This window comes from Brachycentrus maculatus, unplaced genomic scaffold (assembly GCF_059751285.1).
Source record: "Brachycentrus maculatus isolate JH-2025_06_01 unplaced genomic scaffold, ASM5975128v1 h1tg000344l, whole genome shotgun sequence".
Taxonomy (NCBI): Eukaryota; Metazoa; Arthropoda; class Insecta; order Trichoptera; family Brachycentridae; genus Brachycentrus; species Brachycentrus maculatus.
The window spans coordinates 43,776-65,159 of record NW_028281093.1 but is presented as its reverse complement, the minus strand read 5'-3'; the positions used below and the strand labels follow the sequence as shown (position 1 = coordinate 65,159).

Below are 21,384 nucleotides of genomic sequence, written 5' to 3'. Positions count from 1 at the left end.
TAATATTATACATGGCTAATTCGATATCAAACAGAAACGTCACTTCACGATGAGTGTCCGAAGGCAATAAATATAATTTTGTTTGTGTTTTGCATTGTTTATTTATATCTAATTATATTGTTCATATTTTCAAAAAAAGGGTTTTTTGATTTATTTAAAACCTTTTTTTATACTACGGATTTTCGTCTTTAATGGACAACCCCTCTCTCTAATAAGCCCATTATATCGAGGTTTTACTGTAATAGGTGCTGTATTAATTTTTCTTTTCAAAATTAGTATCTTTAAATTTATTTTATTTCAGCTTGAATATTGCTTCCTAAAGCAATTAAAAACTTCAATTTTTATTTGCTAGCTAAGTATATATTTTTTTGTATGATTTGTTTATTTATAATTTTCCCATTTCATCCCATCCCGTGACATCGACACCACTTTTGCAACAGCAGTAGTTGAAAATGCGGACTCTTCGGACAAAAAAAGCCACACTAAGAAATCAAGTGAAGAGCTCATTGAGTCCGAAAAAAAACAGGAACTGAAAAATGACCCCTCTAAAGAGGCCGAAGAAAGGGTCCGTGGACTGTCAATTGACAAAAATAATAAAGACGGTGAGACTTATTTTTATTAAATATATACAAAAAAGAAACATAATACTTACTTTTTTTAAATCTGAAAATCGTTTTAATAAAGCATTGTGCATTTTATAATTAAAGTATTCTTCCATTTAAATTTATTATTACTGTAACTGATTTTTTTTTAAAATTGCTTTTTGCTATTGGCTGTTTTTTTTGTTGTTGCCAATTTCTTTAATAATTCTACCAAGGGTTGAAAATAAATTAACATGTATTTACTGGTAGTTAAATTTATGATAATATGTCATTTCAACATTTACAATCTAACACTCAATACAGTTAGTTACATTCAAAGTACATACATAACTGATTAAACTAATTTTTAAGTTTTTTTTTAATGTCTTCCAATGATACATAATTTTGGTGAAATGTTTTGCTGTTATTTTGTTTATGCAACCAACGTTACATTTCTTTTTGATCTGATTAGGAAATAAATGTAAAATTTAATTTTAAAACATATTACTTATTCTGTCAAGTATATAGGCGTTATAAGAACCGATGAATGATGCTGTCAATTTAATATAGATATTTTTTTAATATTGTTATTATTCTCATCATTTAATAACATTCACTATGTAATACTAACCTGAGTTTCGGCACAAGCAATTTACATAATTCATAGATAATTACCATCCTTCACACTCATTGATCATCACATGTATCTATTATTTTCTTATATATTTATTTCCTCTAGAATAATCTTGAGCAATATCAACTAGTGAAAACTGGCTTCCTTGCATGTAAATTACACCGTTGTTTAATATAAAATAATCTGAATTTTGTATTCTGATATTGAATTGTTAACCCCACAAATGAAACATCAATAAATAAATCAATATTATTTTTTGACATCTCATCAAAGATGAAGAAGAATATGGAAGTCTGGGCATTTACGGGGCTTACGACCGTCATAGGCTGGTTTAAGTGATCACTTTACACACAAGTAACATTCACCAATTCTACCCATTATTGACAACCACACTACTCAAATTCTTGGAAGTTCTATATATATGAACCAATTTAGAAACCTTGTTCATGAATCACTAGAACTTCACTAGAGACATCTATTGGTGAGATGTATTGGTCGTAAGCCCCGTAAATGCCCAGACTTCCATATTCTTCTTCATCTTTGATGAGATGTCAAAAAATAATATGAAAATAACTCCTGTAATTGGAGATAATCCAGATTTTGTGAACAAGTATTTGGACACACTCAAAATGTTGTAAATAAATCAATAATATATTATTTTTAACCCCTCTGCTGGCTTAATAGTCAGTGGGACACAATTGGACGCAGTGGATCTAATAGATATATTACCCATCAAAGGGTTAAAATTGAATACAAGTACATTTATTTGAAGCTAAATGATGGCTTTACGCACTGACTAAAATGTGATTGAAAATATTATTTTAATAAAAATAATGATATAGTGCATAATGTGTGGTTTTGCTTGTTTCTATAAAATATTATAATATTTCATAAAAGTTTTAACATTCTAACCCATATACTAATTTGGTTTAGTAAAAATAAATAAGAAATCTTTCGTGGTGACCAAAGCTTCAAATAAAATTTGTATTTTTGTTGACAAAATGAAAAAAAGCAGTAAATGAAATTGGTAACTTAGATTGATTGTCTTTTTCCCTGAAAATTTTGTATAAAAATCGTCAAAGGTCGAATTTATCACTGTTCAAATCAATGAGCTTTTACATACTAAGTTTTTTAAAGACAGCTTTGTAGGTGACGGATGAAATAAGTCTTGAATTTGTTATTGAAATATTTTATTGTGCTATATTTTTGTTTGAGTTATTTGCATTTGATGGTTGTGTAAATATCAGCAAAAGGGTGATTTGGTTTAAATTGTGTTTTTTCTTGGTGGTGTCTCTTCGGTGGTCCCAGCCTAAAGGAAGAAGTTTACCAGTTAACTGTCAACTGACGACACAAAAGCATTCCTATACTTTACTCTGCCCTAACATTATTCAATGTGTTACCATGTCAATAAAATACTATACAAATTTTAAACTAATATATACTCCGCTGTTAATGTACTGAGACAAACTTTGTAATTGAGCGTTTTGTTAAGGTAATTAAAATGTGACAACATTTTCTTTTTAAAATCTAATTTTGAGTAATGTCAAACTGTAATATTCTTCCATTGTGTTTGTTCCCAAACTGTATTGTTCGTAATTTTAAGTCTTTAGAATTTATTAAAATAAGAACAGATTTTACGAAGCTTACATATGTTTGCACTGTATCAAAGTACGAAGGCACACAATCATATATACAATTACTGTTAACTGAAAATATAACGCTTTTTCATGTAACAACTTTTTAACAGCATGGGGATAGTTGGTTTTGTTTTTGCAAACTTACCCGTATTACATATTTCAAAATGTGGCATTTATATTTACAATACTTTGGCTCAGAATTTGAGTGGTATGTATGACTTTTATTTAAAGATAAATGTTGCGTTACATATTATACCGAATGGCATGTTCAAAGTTGAATTCTTACAAAAATAAACTATTTTTCTGTTCAAAGTTATTTAGTTTATAATGTCAATATGTAGATATTTATTTTAATGATCATTATTATTAACATAGGAACTTTAGAGTAAAGGTTGACATTCACTAAAAAACATAAAAAGATGATTGTATTTCCATTTTTATTTACATAATATTTCGAGCAATACTATGATTTGCCAAAAATTATTTTGAAAATTGTAAATATGCGTACAAGGAATCGTCGTATGTTCGCAATTAAACAATGCATCTTATAACAATTGAGAGTTTATTTTCTTGCGCATGGTTGACAAATTGTTTAATATCTGTGTTCATCCAATTGATTAAAACTGTTTATCATCGGTGTATTCATTTCCATTTCGTAATATGTATTTCGGAAAGTAAAATCTTCACTGGAAAGCTTACAATTTTCAATTTAGGTACCATTATTTTGAAGAGGTATTTGAAAATTTAAAGAGTGGAAAAGGGAGGTAGATAGGTTTGTATCGTAGATATAAATGTTTGAAAATTTACGAGTTTTTATGAGATTATCATCTGAATCTTGAAAACAACAATGATATACAAACGTTTCGCAAGTTTTATATCGCATACATCATAAAATTAGTTAAGAACTGAAAGGAGTTCGGAATATATTGGTACCATAAACCCTTGTCTTTATTGAAGCTTCCTTTGAAGATTGAAAGTGTTATATCGTGTCTCCTGTATAAGGGAGACAAGACTTTGATGACCTAAGTTGTTATGAACGCGTGTATGTATATGTAATTAATAGTTATATATTATCATGATTATAAATATAAATTATGTACTTAGATGATATATGTAGGTATTGCATTTTCAATAATTGCAAATCACCAAAATTAGAGTATCATTGTAATTTGACAATACATTTCAAAAATCACTTACAAATTATAGTCGAGGTATGTGTGAAGTAAAATGCTTACTTTTTACTTCATTATTTTATTTTTAGCGTTGTCTGTCTTCATTTTGATAATTATATCCACATGGCTCTAGTACAGTAAATTAACATTTAAAAAAATAAAACTGTAAAGAATTGACTTAAAATATTTATAATTAATTAAAATATCTATTTCAGTGCATTTGTTTGCATGATTTACAAAAATTTAAGTAATTTTTTTCTTTGTTTGATGAGATGCTTTTTACTTCTCATTGAGTATGAATTCTTTTTGCTCAAGTTTTTTGGAATATTTTGACAGATACTATATGAAGGTATCTCTATTAAGGGTAGCTATTTCTACTTTATAGTTAATTTGTATGCAAGGCTGCGTAAAATTATTATTCAGCAGTGCCTTTTCATTGGTCTTCTCTGTAAAACTAAAAATAAATCATTTATGCTCTGGTGTTTTATGTGGCACATTAAATAAAATATCTTTTAACTATAATATCTAATACATTGATTGTCATGGATGGCTGGTAATTTATATCAAGATGATGTATTCTTTTGATGCAGCGCGTTATGCACCATCGGTGTCGAATAAGAAGCATATTTTAATATAAAATACTTCAATATTTGTTTGATTATTTTGTAAATTTACTGTTCTCATATTAGAGGCAAATATTATTTTTCTCATTTCATTAAATTTATCCTTGTTACTTCTGATGATCACAGGTTCCCATAAGACAAACTGTTTAATTATTTAATTAGTAATTCTAAAATGGTATCCAACCTTATATTATACATTCATATTTCACATTCTCCATTTTTTTCCTTCGAAATGTCGAATCGAAAAATGTATTCTGTCAAAGTGTTCCAAAAATTCTAGAATGCTGGCATTTTTTAAGTTTGTAGATGATTTTTCCTCATGTAAGTAATTGTTTAGAAGAAGAATGGGAGACAGAATTGGAAGCGGAACTAAGAGATTATGAGGTGTTGGCAGGTGACAAGCCCCTGCAAACTGAAGACAAACAGTGGGAGAAGGAGTGTCAAGATTTACTCGGTGACGATGATGAAGATTTGAAATAAACAACCATCTCCTTAAAGACTGTACCACTTGTAACCCATATTAATAAACGCATTTTGTTCAGCAGTGTATTGTAAAGTTTAACATAAGATGTTAGAGATATAACCATGTAAAACCCATCCGCCAAAGCCTATACATAATTACATTGAGGTGAAATAACAATATTATACTATTACTCTAAAAAAATATGCATTTTAAAATATTCTTCTAACCTTTATCTGCACCCAATGGTGTGGAACTGCATTATATTGACACAGTGTTATCTCAGTCATTACCTACATGAAGGACTTCGTTACTTCAGGACCAGTCCAGGGTAATAATTAAATATAGTCAACTCCCCTACAGCGTTCAGATGGGTACCCCTTTATCTTAGAGAATGTTAAAAGGGTGATATTTTAAACTGTATTTTTACATTTTAAATAGCAGAAATTACTGAAATGAGTAATTTAAAATAAAAATATAGTTAAAACATTAACCTGCCTATAACTGTCCCTCTGATAACACAATGCCTATCTCAACGTTATAGGTAATTACTAAAATTTATGTTCACCCCCCACTGGGAATCTAACTCGGCTCCGGCACAGTGGCTAAACACGCTAACCATTACACCATGGAGGCCGACGAAAATTATAAAATCAATCGTCAAAAATACTAAATGCTTCCTTATGCAAGTATTTAACTACGAGATTTTTTTAGCTTCGATTATTTAATTTGTACAAACACTCAAGTTTAAGGTTCAAGGTTAAACGGTAAAATGTGTTTATTTGGGAACAAAAAACATTTTATTACAAAAAAAAATGCAAATAATTAATACTCATACTATTGTTATTAGTTATTTCTTTGTGCAAAATCACTAAAGTCCATCTTACAGCTTAACTTTGATAATGTGAGAGTTATGTAATTTTGCTCTCGAAAATACTCTTTAAGAATAAGCAGTATGTTTAATACATATATGGTACATGTGTGATTGCATAGATTGCTCCTTTGGCTAAATGTTTTATGCATAATCTCATTGGATTGATGTTATCAGGTCATGGAATGAGCCATGGTGTAAACCGTTAATTTAAATCGATTTTAAAATTCTTATGTCAGATTCCTGATCAGCACGGCCAATTCAGGAAAATCATGTCTGTCTGTGTAATCAACTAAACAAAGTTTATAAAAAAATTGTAAATTATAACTACACAATCATGTGAAACATGTTTGCCTGGTGGGAATTACATGGTTTATTACATATGTCTTTGATATCTTGTTAATCTCAAAATAAAAAAAATGTTTTAACAATTTTTGCCTTTAACTTTGTCACTGATGTTTTTATGCAATTGCTATAACTTCCGATGCTTTTTTTGGGTCTAATATGCTGCATATCAAATTGCAGTGTTTATTATCTGTATTGATACACAACATATGGCATGATAAATATCTAAAAGGCCATGATAATCTAGTTACTACAATAATTTCATCCTAACATATCATTTATGCCTATGTTCCAATGTCTGGGCCATTAACCGTTAGCTTAAAACTATGTGTATACATATTACGTGAAGACTTATAATTTAATAATTTACTTAAAATTTATTTGAAAATGTACTATTGGGCAATACATTCGTTGTATCTTATGTGTAGTAGCTTTAGATAAATTAATTTAAAATAATAATTAAATTTGAATTTACTTGTATGTTGATTATTTATATATAAGTTTAGTTATATGTATGTAATCCTATAATTTCCATTTGTGATATCTGGTTTGCGTGTCTGGTGAGAAACCTGTTTAAAAGATACGGGATAAAAAGATGAAGGCCTCATAAAAAAGAAATAACACATCATTTAGATGTAAATTTGCTGTTGATGTTTACCTTAATAAGTAAAAAGACATCTAAACAATTTATCCCTACGATGGTATATCGAAGTTTTCATTTAATGTTAAAGTAATGTCCGTTCTTAAAATGTTTCATCGGTTTTCACTAAATGTTATCTTTCGAACCATGTTTTCGAAAGGTCGTATTAAAATATATTTACTTTAGGTCATATAAAGGAATATATATAAATTGGAGTAAACAGTTTCTCATTCTAAAATATGAAACAAATTCTTATAACTATAATCTATTTGGGAAATACTTCTAGGTGTTGTTTATTATAAAGATAATGTTTCTCCTCTTTTGTGAGTCTCTCCATAAATCGGTGTACTTTGTGTATCATAAATGCATATATATAGATATAATGGAATTTACTCAATATATACAATATGTATTTGTTATAATATTTCAAATTTTATTTTCCACTAGAGTTAAAAATGCGTGGCAACAGAATAATACTTTGTCGATAATACGTACTATCAAATTTCCTCGTAATGTATATTTAATTGTTCATTTATATGCTTAATGATTTGTTTCAACAATTGGAACTATTTCTAAACACTCTGGATATTTTTAACAATGGGATATTTTGTTCTCAAAGATTAAATGGATTAATTGAAATATATCTGTATTTTCGTATTTTGACATTCCATTTTTTTATTTGTGTTCTTAAATGGAGGATTCTACAATGAGTCTTTCGCAAACTAGCTTACTTAATACTTGTTGCAGAAATAATTCTTATGCTGGATTTTTGGAAAAAAATTCTGTTGTCAATGTAAAATTATGTACTATTATACTGTATTTAAATGTACGTAAATATGGTAAATAAACTGATGAATCTAATTTTGTGTTTTATTTATTAGATCTCCAAATCACTCACACATATCTCAAGAAAAACAACAAAAAAACACTAATAACACACTGCATGAAAACACCCATAGACTACAAAACAAGATCAACTATGTGGAAATAAATAAAACAAAATCTACATAAAAAACAGATACTACATTTGGCAAATGGAACTGTGAGTATTATGCATCAAAATTCTACAATCCACCTCTATTATCCATAATGTCATTAAATAACGTATTAATGAACTATTAACCCTTTCCGGTCCCCCAAAATTAAAAAAAATAATCTAGGTAGACAGTTACATTCCAATTGGAAAAAAAATATTGTGGTCTGCTCCACATACTGTTGTAAAAGATACGAGTGACAAAGATGTAAGCTTAGAATTTAAATAAATAATACTAATGCTGAAAAAAATGACGAATAACATCCGACATGGGACCTAAGAGCAAAAAATTGATGTAGAATGAGATTCGACATTGGACCAGTAAGGGTTAGTAAATGGATAATGAAGGAAAGTAGCAAGAAAATAATGATTTTGAGAGACAAGTAATTCAGAATAAATTTCTTTAGAAAAAAGTATTGTAAAACGTGTTTTCTGCATGCGAAATCCCAATAAGGACTTATTGTTGTAAATTCAAACTTTGAAATGTCTGACAAAAATAAATAAAATTCTTCAATAATTTATTTTAGCAAGGGTTTTCATTACAAACTCTTTAATGGGTAGTCTTGGACCAATTGTTTTCAAATCACATCTCTAGTATTACATTTTGCAGTTAAGAAATATGCATTCAATGATAAATCGATTGGACCTCTCATTTTTTTCAAATATGGGGATCTATTAAAAACTATTTTTTTCTCAAGTAATCAAAGCTAGTCTAGTGATATTTCCAAAATTGGTATATTAATGAAATCCTTTTTAGGCCGTCAAATGCTATATAACATACTAAATAAATGCTCTATGAGAATAATAAATCTCTAAATATTTATTTGTATTACAATTATGGTAATGCACAATAAATTACCTTCCTGAATCATTAGTTCTTTATGCCCTCTATATTGTAGTATACCATCAGGCTATGATAATTTAGGTATATCTAAAATCAGTATTAGCTGTGATGTGGTTGAGGACTATAGAAATGTCTAAAGCAATACTCTTTGTAATATTTTGTGTATTTTGGTGTACAGGTTTGTACGATTAATTATGTGTTATATTTTGTTTTGTCAGAGATTGATGCTTTGAGGTAAGAATGATCTTATATGAAATATGGTTGAATTTTATTCCAAATTATTTTACATGCAGTTTGTGATCTCAAAAGTGACCGTATTAAAATTACTGATGCGTGTACTACATTGCAATTCTCATGTACGGACAGTGGTGTCAATCAGGAGGCTCCAGGGAACGTAATGAATTACAAAAATTTACCGAAATTGGTCGTTGTTAGAGAAAGTTTAATGGGTGTCTTTAAGCCGTTGCATCAGTTTGTTTAGTGTCTTTTAATTATATACAGACCTTTGACTCTTCCAAAAAGCTGTAGCTGAGATATGATGTAAATTTTTGTGTGCAATGAGAGTGCGAATGGTGCAAATGCTTTGGAATTTTTTCTAATTTAATGTGCTAAAGGCATGAAAAACATAAAACATTGTTCGAAAAAAAAAGAGATAGATGCCCATCAGGTACTTGTGGAAAGAAGATAGCAAGATGATTAGTACATTGTATACCTGAAAAGAAAATGCATGCAGAAGCAAATGCAGTCGCGTTTTCATTATTGGTCTTTTATCTGAAAAACTTATTGCTAACTTGTCCAGTGACCATTAATATGCCAAAATGGAAAATAAGACCTATTGAGACATCTGGCAAAAAAATACATGAAAAAAATCAAGAAAACTTTTGTTTGAGTAATTGGTTGACATATCGCTCACTCCTTTCAAGAACGTCATTAATCAAAAAAATTTTTTTCAAGAGAACGTTTATAAAGTTTAAAAATAAAATGCAATGTATTAAAAATAAATATCAAGCCACTTACAGAACTTTTTACTGTGCCACAGATCTTTTTAGGTAAAACCTGAAGTTTTTTTCTCCACTTGAAAAATATTTAGTTTATTTAAAAAAATAATTAAACAATACCTTTTCTTCAAAATGCAAAAACATCACTTTTTGCCCAGTAGTGGGTAAATATTAATTTAAAAATATATCCCTTTTGCTGGGATATAGTACATTTTCTAAGCATTCTGAAAACATGCACAACTGAATATTGATGGTTTTTTATTTATGACGTTCTTGAAAGGAGTGAGCGATATGAGTTGTAAGATGTAATAAAAAAGGTAAGTTAAGAATCATTGTTGCTGATTTTAGAAAAACTCTTATCAAAACGCCTATTTAATTATTTTATAATAATACACTCATTCTTTATAGTTTCGAGCAAGAGAGAAAATACTGTCGAAGATCTTCAATTGAGGCTCTATAATGGGTATGTGTCACACAATAAAAATTATTATTTTTGATCTATTTAGTTTTGCACTTTTAGACGCTAGTTATTATAAAATCAAATTAAGTTATTCAATATGGATCACAACTTGATATTTTTAGTGCCAATGAAATAATTTTTTTAGCCTTCTGGAGAAAATTAGTAATATTATTAATGTTTAAGTCACTTCTATGCCGCTGATGATCAATTAATTCTCAATAAATTGTCATTTTTATCAATTGTATCCTGTATCCTTTACACTGCGTATATTTTATATTCAATGGACAAAGTTACATGAAATATTATCGCAGTGTATATTTTTCCATCCAACCTTTTGCCGTCAGCCAATTGTAACTTTAGTATAACATAAATGATTATTATTTTTTGCACATTGATGATATGCTGATAGTCATCTCAAACCATTATAGTCACTGATTCTTATTATTTTTATGAGGTTGGATACATATAAATATTATAATGCATATCATAAAAAAACTATTTCAAGGGTAAATACATTTTTGGTGTATTGCATACTCGTATTTTTGGTTCATCTGTCTCTGCATTGTATTAGAACGATTAGCAATTATGAGGTTCTGTGTTCAAATCAACATTGAACATCCAATTTTTTTCTGAAATATTTTATTTCAATGATAATTAATCAGTCATGCATAAGAAAATAATCCAAATATTACTTCACTTTTCTTAACCCGATGGTTGCCAGAGACGAGATATCTTGGCAAATGGCGGAGTGCCCGTATGACCAGAGACGAGATATCTCGTCAGTACTTTTGATGACGTATTACTCCGCAGTTTTAACTCATATTGACAATCTGTCAAAAACGGAACATACATTGCCATCAGTTGAAGTTGTCACAAAATATTTTATAAAGTTTTTAAATACTTTTAAGTGATTTATCGGTATCACTTTCAGCTGACAGTTGACAGATGTCATTAGGGCTACCACTCAAACCACTTGAAATATTGATTATTTTAATCGATTGTTTTGAACGCCAGGGGTTTTTATTTTGCTCAATTTTTTTGTGTTTTTCTTATTATTTTAAAATATTCCATTGATAAATAATAGTTGTGTGTTAATATTAAATTTAATAAAAACTTGCGTGTGCGACTTAGTGTGACAACCCTGAAAATTTGAAACTGGTTTAACTTCAAGAATAAAACTCTAACAATCGATGCGGGATATAATATTTGGTAAGTAAATTATAATTAAATAAAAACAACAAAAAAAAAATCTTTAGACAACTTTTTTTTTTCAAAAAAATACTTGGCCTGTTGAGCACTGCGGCGTAATTTATTTGCGGCTATGAAAAGGTTAAGTAGTGGTGTTTCAATCGACCATCATTGTTATCAAAAGTGGTATTTCATCATTTTCATTTATCAAATATTTCGGAACCAATATTTTTGTTAATTATTTGGTTGCACTAAACTTCCATTGATTGTTTCAACTGAGATACAAAAGAAGTTGTTAGCACATTCTTTGCAGGAAATGCTTAAAAGCATCTTTTACATACTGTTGGTAGAGACCGGGAGTTGCTTATAAGCGTTCTATTTGCTAACTTTTGGTGCAGCGAGGGATGCCGAAAAACATTGTACAGATCGGATTTGCATTCGCGGTTACTTGTGATTAGGTTACTTGTAATTACGATTGGGGTCGATGAAAAAACCAGCACTAACAATGTGTAAAAAAAAAACAATGTATTTAAAAAAAAAACAACATTGTAAATGTGTCGCCTATTATAAAACATGCAAAATTCTCCAGGTAACATTCATGTTTAAAAGATTTGTCTATCTTTAGATAAAATATTATAAAATAGAGAATTTTAAATTTTTTTTAGATTTTTTTCAGTATTTAAAAAAAACACGAGACACAAACCGATAATGACGTCATCTTAATTTTTGACATATCCCCGTTCTCTGATTGGCTGACATGGGTCAGAAGGCAAGTTCCATGAATATAGTGGAATTTGAAGTACAACGCTGGTTTTAAGTATTTTTTAGCAGTGTTTTCAAGTATATAAATATTTTAAACAATAAAACCCACAATTGGCATTCCGATAGAGTATTTATTTTAAAATCTTATAAAATTGGATCTGGCGGATTTTGAAAGTAGGCGAAACATATATAAAACTTCAGAGAATTCAAGTAATATGAATGGTCAATAATGGGCGGGATGATGAACATTACAGTGTATAAAGTGATCAATTAACTCAAATATATCCGTAAATGCCCTTTCATATTTCCTTTATTTTAAAAGATACTTCGTCTCCATTGAAACATATAATATCTTGATATTTTAAAGATATTTAAACGTAATTAAAATGTAATTTTGTTTTAAAATCACTATAAATATTTTATTATAACTTAATTTATTATAACTTAATATGTCCGCCTCCGTAGTGTAATGGTCAGCACGCTCGGCTACCGTTCTGGAGGTCTCGGGTTCGATTCCCAAGGGGGGTAAAATAAATATAAGTGATTTTTTCACTGTAATATTTATTCAATATTACCATGGACTGGTACCTGAAGCGGAGGGCTGATCACCTTTCCTTCATGTGTAAACGATCAAGATAACACTGCGTTTATATGACACAGTGCCCTATGCACCATTGGGGTGCGGATAAGGGTTTTATTATATTATTATTATTATAACTTAATTTAAATGTCTACCGGTTTCGAAACTAACCGCTTCTTTATCAAGACTGATTAATACTAGATAATAACCTATAGACATTATAATTAAGTTATTATAAAATATTTATAGTGATTTTAAAACAAAGTTACATTTTCACATTATTTTTGTGAACAAGTACATATTTGGATACACTCAAAATGTTGTAAGTTACAGTTATAGTTGTTGTAAGTTAATGCTTCAAAAATAAATTATATATTTAAACATTGTTTTTCTATTTCAGAACTACCATAAAACAATATAGTACATATGTACTGGCAAATTTGACCAAAGTATTGTCTTCAAAAAGTTACAAGAAGAATGAAAACACTGTTTTGTATATTCACGGGTATGAGCAAAGCGTGAATTCTCTTAGAGATATGGTGGTAGTGACTGCATACCTCCAAGCGAGACCGTCCACAAATGTGATAACCTTAGACTGGATAAACATGGCTACTAATTCATATCTCACCAATGCAGCAACCAACACGTTGACGGTACACTTTACAGCTGTATTAATTATCCTCGGGTATTTCTAGTAAAAGTCTGCCTCCGTGGTGTAATGGTCAGCGTGTTTAGCTACCGCGCTGGAGGTCTCGGGTTCGATTCCCAGGGGGAGTGAAACTAAATATTAGTGATTTTACACTGTAATATTTATTTAATATTACCCTGGACTGGTTCATGAAGCGCAAGAGTGATCACCTTGCCTTCATGTAAGTAATGATCAAGATAACACTGCGTCAATTCTATGCAGTGCCCTATGCACCATTAGGTGCGGATAAGGGTTATAAGATAAGATAAGATTTCTAGTAGAACAAAGAAGAATTTATGTCCTTGCAGAACTGAATTTTAGTGGAAGGCAGGGTTGTGTAGATATTTTAATCAAACACAATTTTATAAATTCGTTAGATCTAATAGACATATAAAACTTTATATGAAATACAGCAGGATCTCTATAATCCGAATGCCAAAAATTTACACTTTGTTCGGACTAGTGGAGCATTCAGATTACAGTACAATGAATCTGTAGGGTATTTTTATCAAATAAAATAAATATGTTTTGTGAAATTTTAAATGTATTTATTCACTTTTTCTTAAAGAAATCAAATATTTTCATTGGTCGAGATTTATTTAAAGATATCATTTTGAGCAGTTTTTGTGGATTTTTATACTACATCTTTAAACTTTATTCGAAAGCTCGATGTATGAAGGTGGGGACTGACTGGAGTCATTTGGTCGTTATGTAACACGTTACGATGCATGCATTCGTATAGTCAGTACAGCATTCCGAGTGCTCCAACCAAAGTCGGATGCTCGCCGCGAATGTTACGTTACGACGAAATGCTCCAGTCAGTCCAAAGTTAAAAATTTGTTTGCTTAATCTTTAGTTCAGAATTGAATAGACAGTATATTAAATTTAAAGTATATTATTTTCTATTGTTGTGAATATTGTTTCTTTATGTGAATAATTTAAGGTTGGTCGGGCAGTTGGATATTATTTGCTACAGGCTATAGCGCAAGGATTGCGCGAGACCCGTCTACATGTTATAGGACACTCTCTAGGATGCCATGTTGCTGCTGCCATTGGACGTACCTTGAAATCATCTGGCGTGACTCTGCAAAGGTATAACTTGTTTTTTTTTTAAATATATATGGAAATGCTGATTTTGTACAATTGGATATTATTTGAAGGTGCAATTACATAAAGGTTCAAAAACAAGTTCATACGAATCATTGACCTCATATGGCATTGGTCTCATTTTTTAAACCCCTTTGTTCTACCTAATGTTATTATAATGGAGCTCCTTAAAATTTGTTTGTAATATTTTTGATTTACCTTTTTTAAAATTTCATCTACAATCGATTGTATCTTATCTTAACATCCCCATAAAAATGGCATGTCAGCGCAGACTATCGAAATGAAAATCTGGAATATAGTATATAGTTCTTACTGAAAAAATTGGTGAATGGGATGTATAGGAACAGAGTTATCATAATTCAGAATCATTGGTCTTGATTACTTTTTTTTGGGATTAATAGTTACATTTTTATATCGTAGTCACACAAAGAAAGTGACCAAGTGCATTGTTTTACAAAAACGTGATCATTGACTATTTGATATCTTACTAGCTTAATATTGCCCTGAAAACATCCCAAAGGATTTCAAACTTGGAAGTATAATATATTGACTAGTTAAAAATGACTAACTGCATTGGTGTTTATTTTCTTGCCAAGCAATAGTGACTTAAATGGCCCTCCTGAACATTTTAAGTTTTAGTAGTTGGTCACTTTCTCCTGTACGACTACGATATGTCAATATTTTTATTTTGGAACTCTAAATAAATATTAAAAATACTAAGTGTCAGCTTTGGTTTTTTTGGCATATGGTTTCCGAGCAGCATTCCAATTTACTGGATAATATATTTTAAGAGTACATTTTGAGAATATACCAAATGAGAGTAGAATTAAGGAAGTGAAGACTGGCCAAAAATTTTTTGTGTAAGAACTTTTTATTACAATGTCAAATTTTAACAGCATTACTGATTACTGCCATTAGATGGAAAAAATATACAAAACGACGGTGGCAGGTACATTTTGCTAATTGCCAAGAGTTGCTAATTTACTGTTAAGCAAAGTACTGTAATTTTTTTTCTGTCGTATAATTAGATTTACTATTTTTCTGGTTGAAGAATTACAGGATTGGATTGTGCACTTCCCCTTATCTACTTTACTGTTGCAAGTGGGAAATTGGATCCAGATGATGCGCTATTTGTAGACACAATCCACACAGACTCAAGGGGCATGGGACAACGGTTTTCTGAAGGAAGAGCTGTGTTTTGGGTCAACGGAGGAGAAGCTTTACAACCGGGATGCCCACAACAGAGTATATTTAAATCTCTAGGATCTTCTAACTTTCAATTCATACGTATGTATTACTATACAACTTGTGAGAATATTGCAAAATAACCTTTAACTCCTTTTTTTCACAATATGTATATTTTTTTTGTTGACATCTCATCAAAGATGAAGAAGAATGTGGAAGTCTGGGCATTTAAGGGGCTGACGACCGTCATAGGCTTGTTTAAGTGATCACTTTACACAGATGTAACATTCACCAATTTTACCCATTATTGACAACCACACTACTCAAATTCTTGGAAGTTCTATATATATTAACCAATTTTGAAACATTTTTCTTGAATCACTAGAACTTCACTAAAGACATCTATTGGTGAGATGAAAAGAAGCTATTTATTGAGCAGAAACTCTTTTATTAGTATGTGAGGTCCGAACCCTGGATTATAATGACACACATGAGAAACTCCTGAAATTGGAGATAAATGTAGATTTTGTGAACAGGTATTTGGACACACTCAAAATGTTGTGAATAATGAATATTCTTTACTTATTATGAAAGAATGGTAAAAAAGATTAAATAGTTTCAATCAGGTTTTTTACCTGATTCAGTTTGAGATTTTATGTTTAAGGACACTGCCATTACTTAATTTTTATTTTTACATTATTAAAGCTCTAACAGACTGATATCTATTCAACAATTAGAAATTGGGAAATCCCATTCATCAAGTCATAACAGCCATTGAGTTTTTCGTCATTCGTATAAATTTCTTAAAGAAATGAAAGAATTCTTGATTAAAATGTAAAAAATAAATGTATTATCTTCTTTTTCTGGCGTGGGTGCCTCATAAGTGTCCTCAAAGCAGGGGCTTGCCTTCTACATAGGCAGAAAAACTTAAGCGCGTGACATATAAAAACACAATTAGTACCTGCCCTACCTTACTACCTACCTCTACTGCCTACCTTAGTAAGTAGTAACTAGCTTACCTCACTACATACCTCTACTGCCTATCCTAATTAATTCCCTGTGCCCGCCACTGCCTGTAGGTGACAGTGGTGGTTTGAAGTCTGTCTCTATCTACAATAATCGTGTCAACTTCTTAATATTAAACTTTACTGATATGTTTCAGCTTTATGCAGTCACCGGAGATCTTGTCATTACTATGCAGAGTCTGTTCGTAATCCCAAAGCTTTTCCCGCTGTTGAATGTACGGAATATGAAGCATTTAAATATGATAATTGTCTGACTAAAAATATAGTATACATGGGATATGAAGCTTCACCGAGGTGAGAATTATTATTTTAGTAAGTTGTTATACAGTCATTCCTCTGTTTTCGTGGGGGTTTGTTCCTAGACAAAGTCATTGATAGTGGAATTGCATATGTCGAGACATCGCTCTTATAAATCAAGAGATTTTAAGATTCAAATAATTAAATTATTATGGTGAATTAAATACTTACGTAATCATATTAATATTTTTAAAAAAAGGGAGATTTTCGGTCAAAAATTTAGAATAATTTAGGTTTTTTCAGGGCTTTCAGGGCCTGTCATCAGAGAGCCAATGCAGTATGTAATTCATCTTAATCTATCGAGTAATTTCAATTTATCAAATTCATAAATTGATTGACTTTTAACTATGAAATATTAAAAAAAAAGGATTAAATGAATAATTATTCAATTTATCCCATCACTAGTCATGAATACTCAATGGCTACTGTATTTTTCCTTAGTATTTATGGATTATTTGAATTATTATTGAATTTGTCCCATCACTAAATTCTCAATGTCACAAATACTCAACACTACAACTACTACTGTATTATATTTTCAATATTTATTTAAACTTAATTAAATTGGGTTTTCATTATTTATTTTTAAAAATGTTCAATTGTTTTTTTCAGGATTTCTGGTAATTTTTATTTAATGACCAATGCAAAGTCACCTTTTGGAAGGGGTTTAAATGGAACAAAATATGAACAACAGAATGATGCGCAAAATGAGGAGTAGTGTCATATCCACCGTACTTCTATACTGCATAATATTTATTGTAACACTTTTTGAAAATAAATTTCTTTTAATATATAATATTGTAATGATAATTCATTATGATTGAAATGTGTAAAATATTTCAATTAACAAATAATTTACAAATCTTTTGATTGGGTTTTGATGTTTCCAGATGTTTCTTCTATTAAATGCTTTAAATGTATACAATTGGATTATTTGATTTAACTATAAAATATCAGAAATTTAATCTATCTATGTAGGATATATCATGGAGGAATGGATGCTGTGAAAAAATTAATAAATTTTGCCAAATCTGCAATATTTTTACTGAATTTTGAAAATAACAAATCCGTCTCAAGGAAAATTAAAGTTTGACCAGTGAAAGCCTTGGTATTCTCAATATCACCGTATGGTATCAAAACTTATACTGAAAAAAAAACATATGAATCGCTCGATGCATTTGATGCGTAGGCATCGTATGGACTGTGAGACGGCCAAATGAGAGGTTCTCTGCACATATAAGAGAATATTTCTTTCCTATTTTGGACATGTTGCTAGGAAGGAAAGAGAAAACCCGGAGAAATCAAAGTCACTGAGAATGCACAAGAACAGAGAACAAGAGTTCTAAGTCCAAGATGGACCGACAAGTCTGAGACATGACCAGATGTAGCGCTTATATTGCCCAAGACTACAAAATATGGAGATAGACATTTTGCTCTGTCTTCTTGAAGAAGAAGAAAGAAGTTTCTGTGCCACTTCTAACGAAGATCGGCGATCATCATGGCTATCTTCAATTTTGATGCTACAGCTCGGAACAGAGATTTGGTGCTTCTGCCAAACCATTGTTGCAGGTTTTTCAGCCATGATATCCTTCGGCGTCCTTGAGTTCTTCACTCCTCAATCTTTCCTTGTATGATTAGGTGGAGAAGACAATATTTTTCATTTCTCATAAAGTGTCCGAAGTACATCAGCTTTCTCTGCTTGATGGTTGGTAGGAGTTCCTTATTGGTATTCATCCATCGGAGGACCTCTAGGTTGGTGACCTGATCACGCCATGAAACTCGCAGGATCTGTACAAACAGATTAAAAGACCAAGAAGCTCAGAAAAATATGCAAGACGACTGAAAGTGAGAGTCTTCTCCGAGACTTTAAGCCAGGTCGATAGACCTGGGTTTTCAATAGATTTCCAATCAGATGTCTATTCGCAGAACTTTAACCTTACCGAGAAATTAATGAATTCTAAAAAAAAGCTAACTAACCATCACGCCGCTTCTTCGCAGGGGTAGGCAGAGAGAATAGAACGCCACACCACTCTGTCCTTGCAAACATTCTTCGCCTCTTCCACGTTCATGCATCTCCTCATACATACCCGCCGATTGTTTTGACTCCTAACCTGACCTTCCTAACTTCCTAAGGAGGTCACTAACATAATGAATTCTCATTATGATAATGACTTCCTTTAAGTTTCATGTAGAGTCCAGGTATGGAATTGTGTATGGAAGTTAACAAGTAGTGTACAAGTAAGTTTAGCCGGAAATAAGCATAAATAGCATTCAATAAAAAATCTTTATCTTTTTAATCTTATATTATATGTCTTCTTCTTCTCCTTCTTCTTTTTCTAGATCCTAAGGATCTGTTTGTGCCTCTGCTTGTAGCTCTTGGGATGTTGACTCCCAGCTGTCTTTCCACCCTTTTGGAGATCTGCCTGTCCTTTAAGGTTACCTTGAAGGGTGAAACGTGGAAGTCTGTCATCTGACATTCTGTTTACATGATCATAATATATGTAAGTTTAAAAATAAGAAAAAACCTTAATTAAAACTCCAGTCTAGAGCATACTGTTACATGGAAGCGAAATGTGGACTATCGGGCAAGCAGAGCGGGAGCGACTGGAGGTGTTTAAGATGTGATGCTACAGGCGTATGTTGGGGATTCATTGGTGAGAACATTTAGGGAACAATGCAGTACTAAGCAGGGCTGGGGAGTTTAGATGCTTACTTAATAAAGTAGCACAACAGCGAGCCAAATGGACAGGCACCCAAAGATGCCTCTTACGATTGTCAAATAGTTAAGGTATGCTGTATGTGGAGAAAAATAAAATTACCCTTCTAAAAAATGACTCTTTTTTAATATATGTTCCATATCTATTACATTTTTTCTCGGTTTAAAATAATTTAACAAGTTTGTACAGTCATTCGTGTGTTACATTCTAACTGTTGATTTTTAAAGTAGGTATATTAATGATCTTATAAATTAAGCATTACAAGAGTAGTACAACATCACAAGAATAATTACTGTTATTTATATTATTACATTTATCTACATAAATATTATCTATATATTATAATTAAATATCTACATCAATATTGTACAGATTAATAAATATTTTTTATGTACCTACATTTGATTTTATTATAAAAGACTAACATAATTACATTTTCATATATAGATATTGTGCATTATTATTTTAATAATTCAGCAACATTATGATAAGGATTTTTTTTATTTATAATTTTATTTTTTAAAACAAGTTATAAACTACGTTTTCTTATATGGTAAATCTTAAATGTAAATTTTATTAACATTATTATTGTTATCTATTATGTCAAACTCTTTGTACAGAATTTTAGATGTAGCATTTTAAGGAATTTAAATACATAAATTTAAATAAAAACAGATACATCAACAGAAAAAAGAGTTTTTTTGAAAAGAGAATATGGAAGTCATGGCATTTACAGGGGTTAACGACTTATAATTGGCTGGTCTGAGTGATCACTTTACATACTGCATAACATTCATCATTCTACAATTTCAAGTACCATAATACTTTCTTTTTTAATCTTATATACTAAGAGATCCACAACCAAGTGTAAAAAAGTGACATGATTTAAAATTTTATTCTGGTTCATAGTTTTAAGTTTTAAAACGTTTTAAATATTTAATTCAAATTCTAGAAAATTTATTTTAATTGAATTTCTGAAAAATGTTTACGAGTTTCGCAATGACTATTAATTTAAGCTTACGTCAAAATTACACGTTGAACTTGTTGAAAAAAGTTGCAAGTAGAGAAAATGCTGTTGAAATGCAATCTTTTAGACAAATGTTGGGAAAAAACTTATGTATAAAGAAGTTAAAAATGAAGAAAATTTCTTCTTCTTCATCTTGTTGTTGGCCTTGTGGCCTGTTTTTATGAGGGATTAGCCTCCTGCGATGTTAATTCCCGGCTATCGACCCATCTCTTTGGTGATCTGCCCGGGAGTCATCTACCATGGGTTTGGCCGTACAGTGTGATGTGGGGGAGTCTGGATGGTTCCATTCTCCTCACATACCATTGTCTCCTTTGTTGCCTTCCCCACCTAACGACATCTTCGATCTCACATATTTTCCTGACCTGGCGTTTTTTATTCTATCTCGAAGACTCTTGCCTGATAATTTAAAGAAAATTTAAAGAAATTTTAGGCTGAGTTAACAATATTTGGAACAAGCAAGCCATAGGTTCTTATTATTCTTCTTAAGATATTGTAGGCTTGGATGAGTGA

At 30.6% G+C, this 21,384-nt stretch overlaps 2 protein-coding genes across 12 annotated transcripts in view; both read left to right on the top strand.

Moving 5' to 3' along the window:
- Window positions 1-7,824, top strand: part of LOC148303829 (synapse-associated protein of 47 kDa-like) — a 114,611-nt gene extending 106,787 nt beyond the window's left edge. For 2 of the 11 annotated variants that reach the window (XM_088269277.1, XM_088269275.1), the window contains exons 8-9: window positions 441-602; window positions 4,985-7,824. In XM_088269277.1, the coding sequence (XP_088125403.1) occupies window positions 441-602; window positions 4,985-5,127 (305 nt within the window). In that variant the 3' untranslated portion in view covers window positions 5,128-7,824. Of the gene's footprint in view, window positions 1-440; window positions 603-2,523; window positions 3,252-4,984 lie in introns of those variants that run through there. The other 9 variants (XM_088269285.1, XM_088269283.1, XM_088269284.1 and 6 more) reach the window with 7 other exon arrangements.
- Window positions 7,825-13,234: 5,410 nt separating this feature from the next.
- On the top strand, window positions 13,235-16,527 carry LOC148303828 (phospholipase A1 member A-like). The gene is made up of 4 exons (XM_088269314.1): window positions 13,235-13,481; window positions 14,460-14,608; window positions 15,675-15,910; window positions 16,514-16,527. The coding sequence occupies exons 1-4, from the start codon at window positions 13,365-13,367 to the stop codon at window positions 16,525-16,527; spliced, it is 516 nt and encodes a 171-aa protein (XP_088125440.1). The 5' UTR covers window positions 13,235-13,364.
- The last annotated feature ends 4,857 nt before the right edge of the window (window positions 16,528-21,384 follow it).

Excerpts from the sequence above, each read along its gene's own strand:
- LOC148303828 (XM_088269314.1), top strand. The coding sequence starts at position 13,365 with ATGGTGGTAGTGACTGCATACCTCCAAGCGAGACCGTCCACAAATGTG. Across the intron at positions 13,482-14,459 it reads CAGCAACCAACACGTTGACG|GTTGGTCGGGCAGTTGGATA; the intron begins GTACACTTTACA and ends GAATAATTTAAG. Across the intron at positions 14,609-15,674 it reads TCTGGCGTGACTCTGCAAAG|AATTACAGGATTGGATTGTG; the intron begins GTATAACTTGTT and ends TTCTGGTTGAAG.